Here is a 15000-nt window from a genome sequence, read left to right as displayed (position 1 = left end):
CTTCTTGGAACTTTTGTACATAGCAACAATGAAAACTGAGATGATTCGAAATATGAAGTATGCATCTGCTTATGACACCAACAAAACTTTGTAAATTCATTGTAAATTCAAAACACAGCCATTGAGTCACTTCTCACGGTATATTCATCCTCAGGTCTCCACACTGTACCATTCTAAGACACCAGTACATAAACGACCTACGTGGCGCCTGAACAGCCTGACTGATCCTGTAAAGCTGCAGTAACAGATCTATGTACACTGTATATACACACTGAGTATACAAAACAAACATTAACGGCACCTGCTCGTTCCATGACAGACTGACCAGGTGAATCCAGGTCAAAGCTATGATCCCTTATTAATGTCACTTGTTAAAATCACTTCAATCAGTGTAGATGAAGGGGAGAAGACAGGGTTAAAGGACTTTTAAGCCTTGAGACAATTGAGACATGGATTGTGTATAAGTGACATTCAGAGGATGAATGGGCAAGACAAAATATTTAAGTGCTTTTGAACGGGGTATGGTAGTAGGTGCCAGGCTCATCAGTTTGTGGCAAGAACTGCAACGTTGCTGGACATTTCACTCTCAACAGTTTCCAGTGTGTATTTAGAATTGTCCACCACCCAAAGGTCATCCAGCCAACTTGATACCATTTTTGGGAACACTGGAGTCAACATGGGCAAGCATGCCTGTGGAAACTCTTTCAACACCTTGTAGAGACCATGCCCTGACGATTTGAGGCTGCACTGTGCGTTCCTAATGTTTGGTATACTCAGTGTATATATGGGTCGCTCTCCTTCAGCCATTCCCATAGAAACCTCTGGTCTATTCTCATGACACTTTCCCAGGAGACAAGACAGATGGTGAGAGATTGGATAGATAGATAGATAGATAGATAGATAGAGAGAAATAGAGGGAGAGAGAGAGACAGACTGACTGCATCTCTGAATGTTAGACCTGCAGGAGAGACTGGAGTGGATTAACTTAGGCAGGGGATGGTGAAGGGTCTCTCTCTCTCTGTGTGTGTGTGTGTGTGTGTGTGTGTGTGTGTGTGTGTGTGTGTGTGTGTGTGTGTGTGTGTGTGTGTGTGTGTGTGTGTGTGTGTGTGTGTGTGTGTGTGTGTGTGTGTGTGAGCTAGTGGTAGTGCTGTGTCTATTCAATATATTTCAATTCAAAGGATTACCAACTTGACCCACGCAAACAAGCATAAAACACACAACCGTTACCATACTAGCCACAGCAGGTGCTCCTCCACACACAACCATTACCATACTAGCCACAGCAAGTGCTCCTCCACACACAACCGTTACCATACTAGCCACAGCAGGTGCTCCTCCACACACAGCCATTACCATACTAGCCACAGCAGGTGCTCCTCCACACACAACCATTAAATACTAGCCACAGCAGGTGCTCCTCCACACACAACCGTTACCATACTAGCCACAGCAGATGCTCCTCCACACACAACCATTACCATACTAGCCACAGCAGGTGCTCCACCACACACAACCGTTATCATACTAGCCACAGCAGGTGCTCCTCCACACACAACCATTACCATACTAGCCACAGCAGGTGTTCCTCCACACACAACCATTACCATACTAGCCACAGCAGGTGTTCCTCCACACACAACCATTACCATACTAGCCACAGCAGGTGTTCCTCCACACACAACCATTACCATACTAGCCACAGCAGGTGCTCCACCACACACAACCGTTACCATACTAGCCACAGCAGGTGCTCCTCCACACACAACCATTACCATACTAGCCACAGCAGGTGCTCCTCCACACACAACCGTTACCATACTAGCCACAGCAGGTGCTCCTCCACACACAACCATTACCATACTAGCCACAGCAGGTGCTCCTCCACACACAACCATTACCATACTAGCCACAGCAGGTGCTCCTCCACACACAACCATTACCATACTAGCCACAGCAGGTGCTCCTCCACACACAACCATTACCATACTAGCCACAGCAGGTGCTCCTCCACACACAACCATTACCATACTAGCCACAGCAGGTGCTCCTCCACACACAACCATTACCATACTAGCCACAGCAGGTGCTCCTCCACACACAACCATTACCATACTAGCCACAGCAGGTGCTCCTCCACACACAAGCACACACTTTGGTTTGTCATAGCACAGTGATGATAGACACTGAAGAAAACACTGCTGCAGAGAAATGCTGTCTGTGTGTGTGTGTGTGGCCTTACTTTGGGCGTGGGGCAGGAGGCGGTAGAGAGGCGCGAGGTGGCCTGGGCGCGGGGCGACTCAGAGGGCGTGGTGCTCAGAGAGCCTGTGTCTCTGGGGAGGACCTGGACACCCCTGGAGATGATGGAGTCTGGGATCTACCCAAACGGACACACACACACACACACACACACACACACACACACACACACACACACACACACACACACACACACACAAACACGAGAAAGAGACACACACACACACACACACACACACACACACACACACACACACACGCACGCTCAGAAAATAGCACTGACACTGACTGCAGAATATGTACTATAGATAACATGCTAACAACACCCTTTAAAGGGGCAATCTGCAACTGACTGTTACCGTTTCAACTGCAGATGCCCCTTTAACTTTGACTGTCTGCACTATAGCACAGCATCTTGTGCCTTATTGTCACATAGACAGTGCATATTTGACTGGCAGAATGAATGACGGCGGACAGTGGTAACAAACTTTAAACCTAACCCTCTTTTCTAAACCAAACTTTTATTCATTTCAAACCCTATGCCTAAACAAAACAAATATAATTATGGCGGTGGAATGTACAGTTCCTTATTATACCACATGCTTTCCAAACAGACAGATCCTGTAGTTCTCTTAAAAACCTCTTCAATGCAAAAGTCCCCATATTTGGGGACACTTAAAAAAATGTTTTATTCAATTCAGTCTGGTATGAGTATGGTATCTGCAAAAGCAGGGTCGTCTTGCAAGAGTCAATCCCCTTTATGATGACATGGTGGAGGCATGCAAAACTTACTTCCAACCTGCTCAAATGTTATCTATAGATGAGTGCATGGTTCCCTCAAAGGCTCCAATTGGCTTGAAGCAATATATGAATAATAAGCCGACCAAATGGGGCTACAAGCTCTTTGTGCCGATTCAGCCTGCCTACACGTGGAACTTTTTCATCTATGAAGGCAAGGCGATCACACCCAATGGGAAGGGCCTTAGTTAAGACTGTCATGCAACGGATGGACTTCCCCTTACTTGGCAGTGGGTACAAGCTCTTTGTGGACAATTGTTATACTAGTCCCATGCTTTTCATAGAGCTCTTGAAAAACCTTTTTTTTGGGGGGGCTTGTGGCACCATTCGTCCTAAGAGAATCAGTTTCCCCAAGACCAAGGTAAACGACATGACAAAGACAGCGAAGAGGGGGACCATACGATGGATCAGGACTAACAAGCTGCTTTTTGTGAAATGAAAGGACACTAAGAAAGTAACCATGCTCACCCCACAGCATGAGGCATTCAATAACAACCATGTCACAAGGAGGGTGGAAAATGCCAATGGGGCGTGGGTGAGGTTAATCAAGAGCTACTGAGACACTTCTAAATGTGATGATAGTACACTAATGAATGAATAATGAATGAACCTGGGCAATATGGATGGTATGATATTATTTACAGGATGACATGGGGATAGATTATAGATCACAGAGATGAATCAGATCTACATGTAATATATCTAGGGTTTCCTGGACACAGAATAAGCCTAGTCCTGGATAGTGCTTTTTTATTCTGGATGTTTAATCTAGGTCTGGGAAATTTCCCCATGGAGTGTATGGCATGGAGTCTTACCAATGAAAGGCCATGATAGGACAAAAAATGGCGGGATGGAGCTGGAACTGGACCACACTTATGTTACCATGGTAGCAGAGGTAGAGGTCCACTCTGATGTTGGACAGGACAATGGAAATGGACAACAGTCACTTCAATGGACAATGAATGACACACACACACACACACACACACACACACACACACACACACACACACACACACACACACACACACACACACACACACACACACACACACACACACACACACACACACACACACACACACACACACACGTCCATCTGAAAAAAATGCATATTTCACAGATTTGACCGACAGACATGGTGTCGTTACAAGTGTACAGAATAATAATGAGCATGGTGGTTGTATGAAATATGGCATGGCGAGTTGTTTAATATGAAATATGTAGATACACTATATATACAAAAGTATGTGGACACCCCTTCAAATTAGTGGATTCGGCTATTTCAGCCACACCTGTTACTGATAGGTGTATAAAATCTAGCTGCCCCAGTCAACTATAAGTTATTTTTGTGAGGTGGAAACATCTAGGAGCAGTAACAGCTCAGCCATGAAGTGGTTGGCCACACGAGCTCACAGAACGGGACCACCGAGTGCTGAATCGCGTAAAAATTGCCTGTCCTCGGTTTTCAAGACTCACTACCAAACTGCTTCTGGAAGCAACGTTAGCACAAGAACTGTTTGTCAGGAGCTTCATGGGTTTCCATGGCCGAGTAGCCGCATATAAACCTAAGATCACCATCACGACGCAATGCCATGCGTCGGCTTGGAGTGATGTAAAGCTCGTCACCATTGGACTCTGGAGCAGTGGAAACGCATTCTCTGGAGTGATGAATCACGTTTCACCATCTGGCAGACCGACGGACGAATCTGGGTTTGGTGGACGCCAGGAGAACGCTATCTGTCCCAATGCATAGTGCCAACTGTAAAGTTTGGTGGATGGGGAATAATTGTCTGGGGCTGTTTACCATGGTTCAGGCTAGGCCCCTTAGTTCCAGTGAAGGGAAATCTTAACGCTACAGCATACAATGACATTCTAGACGATTCTGTGCTTCCAACTTTGTGGCAACAGTTTGGGGAAGGCCCTTTCCTGTTTCAACATGACAATGCCCCCGTGCACAAAGCGAGGTCCATACAGAAATGGTTTGTAGAGATCGGTGTGTAAGAACTTGACTGGCCTGCACAGAGTCCTGACCTCAACCCCACCGAACACCTTTGGGATGTATTGGAATGCCTAATGTGAGCCAGGCCTAATCGCCCAACATCAGTGCCTGACCTCACTAACGCGCTAGTGGCTGAATGGAAGCAAGCCCCTGCAGCAATTTTCCAACATCTAGTGGAAAGCCTTCCCAGAAGAGTGGATGCTGTTATAGCAGCAAAGGGGGGACCAACTACATATTAATGCCCATGATTTTGGAATGAGATGTTCGATGAGCAGGTGTCCACATACTTTGGCTGATGTAGTGTACATATGTCCCGATTGTCCACCCTTTTCCCACTGTGTTCACTTGTACACATTGAGTCATGGATTTATGGTTGAAACTCCCTCTCTAGCCAATGCTTAGACCAATCCAATGCTTTGAAATGAAGGAGAAGAATAGTGGAAGTGTACACTATGGAAGAAGAGAGGAAAAATGTGGAGAATGGGAACATAAACATTGCACCACCCTTAAAGTTCAGATCCCAGTCCTGTCAGGAAAACCTTCCCGCTATGTTCCCTTACCTCCCCATTGGTTACCTTGGCGGCGATGGAGGCGGCGGTGATGTGCGAGGACGAGGAGTCCTCAGTGGACGCCACACCGCTGTCCTTCTTCTCATCGTCCTCCTCCTCGCACTGCACGCCCTTGTCTTCCGTCTGGCGCCGCGGCGAGCTATTGGGGGGTGGTGAGAGGGGAGGCGGGGGCGAAGGGAGGTCCTCCAGCTCGTCCACTGCCTCCTTCACCTTGACCACGGCATCCCGGAGCAGGTCAATGGCGTGGGGCAGCGCGGGCAGGATGAACTGGAAACACTCCTGTTGGAGGAGGTTAGAGGTCAGAGGTCAGGATGAGAGTTAATACAGCAGGATGAACTGGAAACTACTATTGAAGGAGATGGGTCAGAGGTCAGGAAGAGAGGGAGAGTTAGGGGTTAATATAGCAGGTCAATGGTAAGGTATAGGGAGGAACAGGATGAACTGGAAACATTCCTATTGGAGGAGAGGGGAGGGCCAGAAGTTAGAGGTCAGGAAGATAGAGGGAGAGTTAGGGGTTATTACAGCAGGTCGATGGCATGATAGTAGGGTAACAATCTCAGTTCCGTCCTGCCTATGGCTCAGACTGTTAGCCAGTGGTATTCAATGTTGGGGTCACAACCCCTAGAGGGGTCGACAAATAAAAAACTTTAAATAAATAAAAATATTAAAGAGTGAAAATGATTTTATTGGACAATATACAGTACATACGATTTTGAGATAAGTTGAAAAATACAATAAAAAAAATATTGAGTAAATATATTTATTGGTTCTCATAATTTTGATGAGTGATGCAAATAAGGATTTGAGGGTTATTTATTGATGTGAAAGTGTAAATGTTCTGATTTTAAGGTTGTGTCATTAGATTTGGAAAAAAATGGGGTCCCCATAAATTCTAGCGGAGAAAATGAGGTCCCCCCTGAAGAAGTTTTAATACCACTCCTGTAAGGTCATCTTGGCCCTTGTTCATAGAGAGCTAGCAAGCTCATGTTGTGGGTTCAATCCCCACTGGGATCACATGCACATGTTAAATACATGTGGATAAAAGCTTCTGCTAAGTGGTAGTAGTACATAAAGTAGGTATCATATGTACTCACCCCGCTTGGATCTTTAAAACATTTGTGGGATTACAAAGTGTGATTCAAATTGATGTAATTATGATTTTTATTTTCTTCATTGATCTACAGCAAATACTCCATAATGTCAAAGTGAAAAGAAAATTCTAAATAACTAAAATATTCTGTAGTCTTTGCATAAGTATTCATCCAGTTTGTTTAGGCAAGCCTAAAGCCTTGGGCTTAACAAACACATAATAAGTTACATGGAAATAAGAACGGTTGAAATGACTGCTGCATCCTCTGTCCCCCATACATACAACATCTGTAAGGTCCCTCAGGCAAGTATTGAATTTCAAGCAAAGATTAAACTACAAAGACCAGGGAGCTTTTCGAAAGCCTCATAAAGAAGGAGAGTGATTGGTGGACGGGCAACAATAACAACTCAGACAATGAATATATCTTTATGCATGGTCAAGTTAATAATTATTCTGTGTATGACATATTAAACCACCCAGACACATGACAGATACAGTTGTCCTTCTGAACTGAGCTGTAGGACAGGAAGGAAACTGCTCAGGGATGTTACCATGAAGCCATTGGTTATTTTAAAACAGCTACAGAGTTTAATGGCTAGTACAACACAGTACAGTACAACACAGTACAGTACAGTACAACACAGTACAACACAGTACAGTACAACACAGTACAACACAGTACAGTATGGTAGATCAACTGGTGACTTTGACACTAAGATGGGGCTGTAGGCTTCTTGTATATATAGACCCAAACAGACCTAAACCCAGACCAGACCCAGACCAAGGCCAGACCAGACCCAGACCAGACCCAGACCAGACCTAGACCAAACCCAGACCAGACCCAGACCAAACCCAGAGCTAGACCAGACCCATACCAAACCCAGACCTAGGCCAGACCCAGACCAAACCCAGAACAAACCCAGACCCAGACCTAGACAAGACCTAGACCAAACCCAGACCCAGACCTAGACCAGACCCAGACCAAACCCAGACCTAGACCAGACCCAGACCCAGACCAGACCCAGACCTAGACCAGACCCAGACCAGACCCAGACCAGACCCAGACCAAACCCAGACCCAGACCTAGACCAGACCAAACCCAGACCAGACCTAGACCAGACCAAACCCAGACCAGACACAGACCTAGACCAAACACAGACCCAGAACCAGACCAGACCCAGACCAAACCCAGACCCAGACCTAGACCAGACCAATCCCAGACCAAACCCAGACCAGACCCAGACCAGACCAGACCCAGACCTAGACCAGACCAGACCCAGACCTTGGCCAGACCCAGACCAGGCACAGACAAGGCACAGACCCAGACAAAAACTCAGACCAAACCAAAACCCAGACAAGACCAGACCAGACCAGACCCAGCATTCTAACGCAGCTAAACGCTCCCTTCTTACTCACTCTAGAGACAAGGGCTATTCTGTGAAATGATCTTCTTGTGTATTTGAAGGATCACAATAATACATCATTAATAAAGTCCTGATCTATACCAGGCTACAAACAGCTTCCACAAATACAGATGACGCTCTACATGCTTTCATTAACGCACATGACATATTTCTACCTAAATGACAGTGACAGCAGTAACCTTGATTTAACTGCAGAGTTTTATGTGGGGCAGAAAGGCATGGGGTTGGGGTTGCACACATAATATGGATGATGTGAAAGCGAAATCTCTGGGCAAGAAAAATAATGGGCGCACGCACGCATGCACGCTGATTCTCTGTTTACACCCCGTCAGGCCACTGTTTCCCTGTTTACACCCCGTCAGGCCACTGTTTCCCTGTTTACACCCCGTCAGGCCACTGTTTCCCTGTTTACACCCCGTCAGGCCACTGTTTCCCTGTTTACACCCCGTCAGGCCACTGTTTCCCTGTTTACACCCCGTCAGGCCACTGTTTCCCTGTTTACACCCCGTCAGGCCACTGTTTCCCTGTTTACACCCCGTCAGGCCACTGTTTCCCTGTTTACACCCCGTCAGGCCACTGTTTCCCTGTTTACACCCCGTCAGGCCACTGTTTCCCTGTTTACACCCCGTCAGGCCACTGTTTCTCTGTTTACACCCCGTCAGGCCACTGTTTCCCTGTTTACACCCCGTCAGGCCACTGTTTCCCTGTTTACACCCCGTCAGGCCACTGTTTCCCTGTTTACACCCCGTCAGGCCACTGTTTCCCTGTTTACACCCCGTCAGGCCACTGTTTCTCTGTTTACACCCCGTCAGGCCACTGTTTCTCTGTTTACACCCCGTCAGGCCACTGTTTCTCTGTTTACACCCCCTCAGGCCACTGTTTCCCTGTTTACACCCCGTCAGGCCACTGTTTCTCTGTTTACACCCCCTCAGGCCACTGTTTCCCTGTTTACTCCCCGTCAGGCCACTGTTTCTCTGTTTACACTCCGTCAGGCCACTGTTTCCCTGTTTACTCCCCGTCAGGCCACTGTTTCTCTGTTTACACTCCGTCAGGCCACTGTTTCTCTGTTTACACCCCGTCAGGCCACTGTTTCCCTGTTTACACCCCGTCAGGCCACTGTTTCTCTGTTTACACCCCGTCAGGCCACTGTTTCCCTGTTTACACCCCCTCAGGCCACTGTTTCCCTGTTTACACCCCCTCAGACCACTGTTTCACAGTTTACACTCCACCTGTGTGTGTGTGTGTGTGTGTGTGTGTGTGTGTGTGTGTGTGTGTGTGTGTGTGTGTGTGTGTGTGTGTGTGTGTGTGTGTGTGTGTGTGTGTGTGTGTTTCAAGTACCTATAGTACCTTTCAAGTACCTATATTTTACTACTTGCACACCAACTGATTTTTGGGTGTGTCAGGAGTTTCTGTTTGAGTCCAAGAGGAGGATAGCACTTTTTATTAATGGTGTCAGAAACGCTCAAGAGAAGAGTCCCTGGAGAGAAAAAAAACAGGCAGACAACGGGTGAAATACATGAAGAATAAATGGCAGGAGTGGATTGGCTTTGGGCAAAAAGAGGAGTAAGGAAGAGATGGAGAAACAAACCAGTAAAAAGTAAGAGAGAACAGAGATAGACACAGATAGAGAGAGACAGAAAGCGGGGATAGATAAAGTGACCTAATGCTAGAAATTCAAAAGGAAATGATCTCAACAGAGAAAAATGTCCTCCAGTATGCTACCTTTATCCCCCCACTAGAATCCCCATACTTTAGTGAAGACAGCTTCTTCATCCTAGAGGGGGAGATCAATCATTTCCAGGCACAGGGACATGTACTAGTCTGTGGCGAGCTATATACCAGAACTGGACAAGAATCTGAAACCCTCAGCACACAGGGTGACAAACACCTACCTGGAGGTGACAGCATTCCCTCCCCCATATTTATTACTTTTTAAAATTGAATTTGTCAAGTCAGTTAAGAACAAATTCTAATTTACAATGACGGCCTACACAGGCCAAACCCTAACCCGGACGATTCTAGGCCAATTTTCCACCGCCCTATGAGACTCCCAATCACGGCCGGTTGTGATACATCCTGGAATCGAACCAGGGTCTGTAGTGATGTCTCTAGCACTGAGATGCAGTGCCTTAGACTGCTGTGCCACTTGGGAGCCCCCCTAGGAAAAACTACAACAACATAACCAACAAAAACTATTCCCAACACCTGCGTCTCTCTTGAACACTGGGTATGTACATAGTCAATGGTAGGCTTCCAGGGGACTCCTATGGTAGGTACACCTATAGCTCATCTCTTGGCAGTAGTACTGTAGACTACTTTATCACCCAGAGTCTCTCAGAGAGTTCACAGTCAACCCACTGAAACCCCTATCAGATCACAGCAAAATCACAGTCTACTTGAACAGAGCATCACTCAATCATGAGGCATCAAAACCAAAGGAACTGAATAATATAAAGAAATACTATAGATGGAAGCAAAGCAGTGTAGAAACCTATCAAAAAACAATTAGGCAACATCAAATTCAATCACTTCTACACAACTTCCTGGACAAACCATTTCCCTGTCATGCTGAAGGTGTAAACTTGGCAGTAGAAAACCTAAAAAGTGTATTTGACCTCACAGCTTTCCATTCAAATCAAAACATGTCAAGCAGACAACCGAAGAAAATTAACAACAATGACAAATGGTTTGATGAAGAATGCAAAAATCTAAGAAAGAAATTGAGAAACCTATCCAACCAAAAACATAGAGACCCAGAAAACCTGAGTCTGCGCCTTCACTATGGTGAATCACTAAAACAATACAGAAATACACTACGGAAAAAGAAGGAAGAGCACGTCAGAAATCAGCTCAATGTAGTTGAAGAATCCATAGACTCTAACCACTTCTGGGAAAATTGGACAACACTAAAACAACAACACGAAGAATTATCTATCCAAAAACAGAGACGTATGGATAAACCGCTTCTCCAATCTTTTTGGGTCTACAACAAAGAACAAACAGCAAAAACATATACATGATCAAATATATATCTTAGAATCAAATAGTAAAGACTACCAGAACTCACTGGATTCTCCAATTACATTGAATGAAATACAGGACAAAATACAAATGCTCCAACCCCAAAAGGCCTGTGGTGTTGATGGTATCCTAAATGAAATGATAAAATATAACAGACCACAAATTCCAATTGGCTATACTTAAATCCTCAACTCTGGCATCTTCCCCAATATTTGGAACCAATGACTGATCACCTCAATCCACAAAAGTGGAGACACATTTGACCTCAATAACTACCATGGGATATGTGTCAACAGCAACCTTGGGCAAATCCTCTTCATTAACAGCAGACTCATATATTTCCTCAGTTAAAACAATGTACTGAGCACATGTCAAATTGGCTTTTTAACAAATTACCATACGACAGACGACCTATTCACCCTAATTGACAAACAAAACAAAGGCAAAGTCTTCTCACGCTTTGTTGATTTCAAAAACGCTTTTGACTCAAATTGGCATAAGTGTCTGCTATACAAATTGATGGAAAGTTGTGTTGGGGGAAAAACATACAACATTATAAAAATCCATGTACACAAACAAGTGTGTGGTTAAAATTGGCAAAAAACACACATTTCTTTCCACAGCGCCATGGGGAGAGACAGGGATGCAGCTTAAGCCCCACCCTCTTTAACATGTATATCAACGAATTGGCGAGGGCACGAGAACAGTCTGCAGCACCCGGCCTCACCCTACTAGAATCTGAAGTCAAATGTCTACTATTTGCTGATGATCTGGTGCTTCTGTCCCCAACCAAGGAGGGCCTCCAGCAGCACCTAGATCTTCTGCACAGATTCTGCCAGACCTGGGCCCTGACAGTAAATCTCAGTAAGATTCAAATAATGGTGTTCCAGAAAAGGTCTAGTTGCCAGGACCAGAAATACAAATCCAATCTAGACACTGTTGCCCTAGATCACACAAAAAACGATACATACCTTGGCCTAAACATTGGCGCCACAGGCAACTTCCACAAAGCTGTGAAAGATCTGAGAGACAAGAAGGGCCTTCTATGCCATTAAAAGGAACATAAAATTTGACATAACAATTTGGATCTGGCTAAAAATATTTGAATCAGTTATAGAACCCATTGCCCATTATGGTTGTGAGGTCTGGGGTTTGCACACCATCCCCCAAAAAATCACTAAATGGGACAAACTGATTGAGACTGCATGCAGATTTCTGCAAAAATATCCTCATATACAATGTAAAACACCAAATAATGCATGCAGAGCAGAATTAGGCCGATACCCGCTAATTATCAAAATCCAGAAAAGAGCCGTTAACTTCTACAACCACCTAAAACTCGAAACCTTCCATAACAAAGCTATCAACTATAGAGAGATGAACCTGGAGAAGAGTTCCCTAAGCAAGCTGGTCCTGAGGCTCTGTTCACAAATGTAAACAGACCATGAGAAAACAAAAAGATAATTACTTAACATTTTGGAAATATATATATTTTAAACTGAGTAAACTAGAATGCTATTTGGCCCTAAACAGAGAGTACACAGTGGCAGAATACCTGACCACTGTGACTGACCCAAACTTAAGGAAAGCTTTGACTATGTACAGACTAAGTGAGCATAGCCTTGCTATTGAGAAATGCCGCCGTAGGCAGACATGGCTCTCAAGAGGGGACATGCTATTATGTGCTCACTGCCCACAAAATGAGGTGGAAACTGAGCTGCACTTCCTAACCTCCTGCCCAATGTATGAACATATTAGAGACACATATTTCCCTCAGATTACACAGATCCACAAAGAATTCTAAAAGAAATCACATTTTGATAAACTCCCACATCTATTGGGTGATATACCACCCTGTGCAATCACAGCAGCAAGATGTGTGACTTGTTGCCACAAGAAAAGGTCAACCAGTGAAGAACAAACACCGTTGTAAATACAACCCATATTTATGTTAAATTTCCCTTTTGTATTTTAACTATTTGCACATTGTTACAACACTGTATATAGACATATTGAGATTTTAAATGTCTTTATTCTTTTGCAACTTTTGTGAGTGTAATGTTTACTGTTCATTTTGTTATTGTTTATTACACTTTTGTTTATTATCTATTTCACTTGCTTTGGCAATGTAAACATATGTTTCCCATAGAAATAAAATGCTTAAATTGAATTGGATTGAATTGAGTGAGTGAGTGAGTGAGAGACAGTGAGTGAGAGTGAGAGAACGAGAAAAAGAGAAATAAAAAATAAAGAGACGACTGGAGACAGGACCACTAGATCAGACACCCCAAAGGGCTTGATCTCATGCCACAGAGCCCAGCCCACCCTGGCTCTGTCCTCAGCCCTCCAAGTTTCCCCTGTCTTTATGATGTGGGATCAGATATAATAAAAGTTGGTGATGGGCCGTTCATACAGTTATCTTTGACTGGGGGCCTGATGGGGGAGATACTAATATGGCACCAGATGGGAAGAGGGGGGTGTAATTGATGAATATAAATAATGAAATCGATCAGTAGAAGTGCCTCAGTAATGAGACAGAGACAGATGTGGGGTCAGCGGAGAGAGAGGGGACAGAGAAGAAAGAGAGGAAATAGAGAGAGAGAGAAGACAGACAGACAGATGGCGAGGTAGCGGGTAGAGCAGTCTAGCGGTGCAAGTACACGCGGGCGCGTGGGAACACACGCAGTAAGCCACGCACGCCCAAAAGCATGCAAAGACACACAGTGATCTGCTCATGGTGTGCATTGTGTGTGTGCTGTATTCGGGTACAATCTCAGTGCACATTTTCCCAAGAGTTAAGAGACTAACTACTCAGTCACATTGACACTGATCTAAGTCAATGTGAGAGAGCTGATCTACCCTGGGGACACCTGATCCTAGATCAACACTCCTACTCAGAGACGCTCTGTGAATAAGGGCCCTGAAACACTGATATGAGTACAGGTGTTATGGTACAGTCTAATCCACTGCCTTTTCATCAGGATTGTTAACTAAAACAATAAAACTGCATAATACATTTTTTTTTTTGTAGAGCAAGTCTCTATATATTTTACAATTAGCTAAGGAGTTTTGTGCTTGAAGATGGATATTTTGTTAGATTCAATTTGATAATGTGCACCTGCTCATTAGCTAGCTAGCTAACGTTAGCTTGCTAACAAGCAAGGCAGTCACGCACTTCATATGAAACGAACGGGGTGGTAAGTGCAGCACAATGCACATAACACTAAATACTTGACCAAATGCTTTACCAATGCTTTTCAAGCAAGATGAAGAATAAATAATTTAATGAACTCTCAATTAACACATACTGCCGGTGCCAGTTAGCTTGCTAGCTAATGTTAGCTAAATGGTTACTATCACAACAAAGCTAGCTACTCCACCAACTCTTGACCGCTAACAGGCAGCTGCTTCCTTTGAAAAGCAAATCCATTGTGATTTAATTATAATGTTGCTAGCGACGCTAGTTATCTAGTTGTGGCCATCTGGTTAGTACTACAAATTCTAGCAAGCGAGCAAAAACATTAGTGCAGCTTGCTAGTTAGGTTACATTAGCTACAGCAGGCACAAGTCATACAAGCTACTGCCTTGTGGCCTGGAGTTCAAATCAGAATTATAACTGTTCTATGCGAACAACAAAGTTAACTGCAGAGGTGCTAAGTACCAGTCAGATTTTTCTTTGTGTCTGGCCCTTTAAAGTGGTCCTGTTTAACAGGTGTTAACGTTACCTGTGAACCCTTCTTGCTCCCTGGTAAATTGATGATGAGTGTCTTTCCGCGGATGCCGCACACAGGTCTGCGTACACACAAGAGAGGAGAGTGTGTATTAGAGTTTCACAGTATG

The 15000-nt window shown here is 44.7% G+C and overlaps 1 protein-coding gene across 5 annotated transcripts in view; it reads right to left on the bottom strand.

The window, feature by feature from the left end:
* The window catches only part of LOC129825462 (gephyrin), a 190288-nt gene that overhangs the window by 89392 nt on the left and 85896 nt on the right, over positions 1-15000 (bottom strand). For all 5 annotated transcript variants that reach the window (XM_055885573.1, XM_055885574.1, XM_055885575.1 and 2 more), the window contains exons 6-8: positions 14886-14952; positions 5617-5904; positions 2240-2374 (exon numbers count right to left, since the gene is read on the bottom strand). In XM_055885573.1, coding sequence (XP_055741548.1) covers positions 2240-2374; positions 5617-5904; positions 14886-14952 — 490 coding nt within the window. The remainder of the gene's footprint in view (positions 1-2239; positions 2375-5616; positions 5905-14885; positions 14953-15000) is intronic.

Source organism: Salvelinus fontinalis, chromosome 27, assembly GCF_029448725.1.
Source record: "Salvelinus fontinalis isolate EN_2023a chromosome 27, ASM2944872v1, whole genome shotgun sequence".
NCBI lineage: Eukaryota > Metazoa > Chordata > Actinopteri > Salmoniformes > Salmonidae > Salvelinus > Salvelinus fontinalis.
This window is presented reverse-complemented; position numbering and strand designations above follow the sequence as displayed.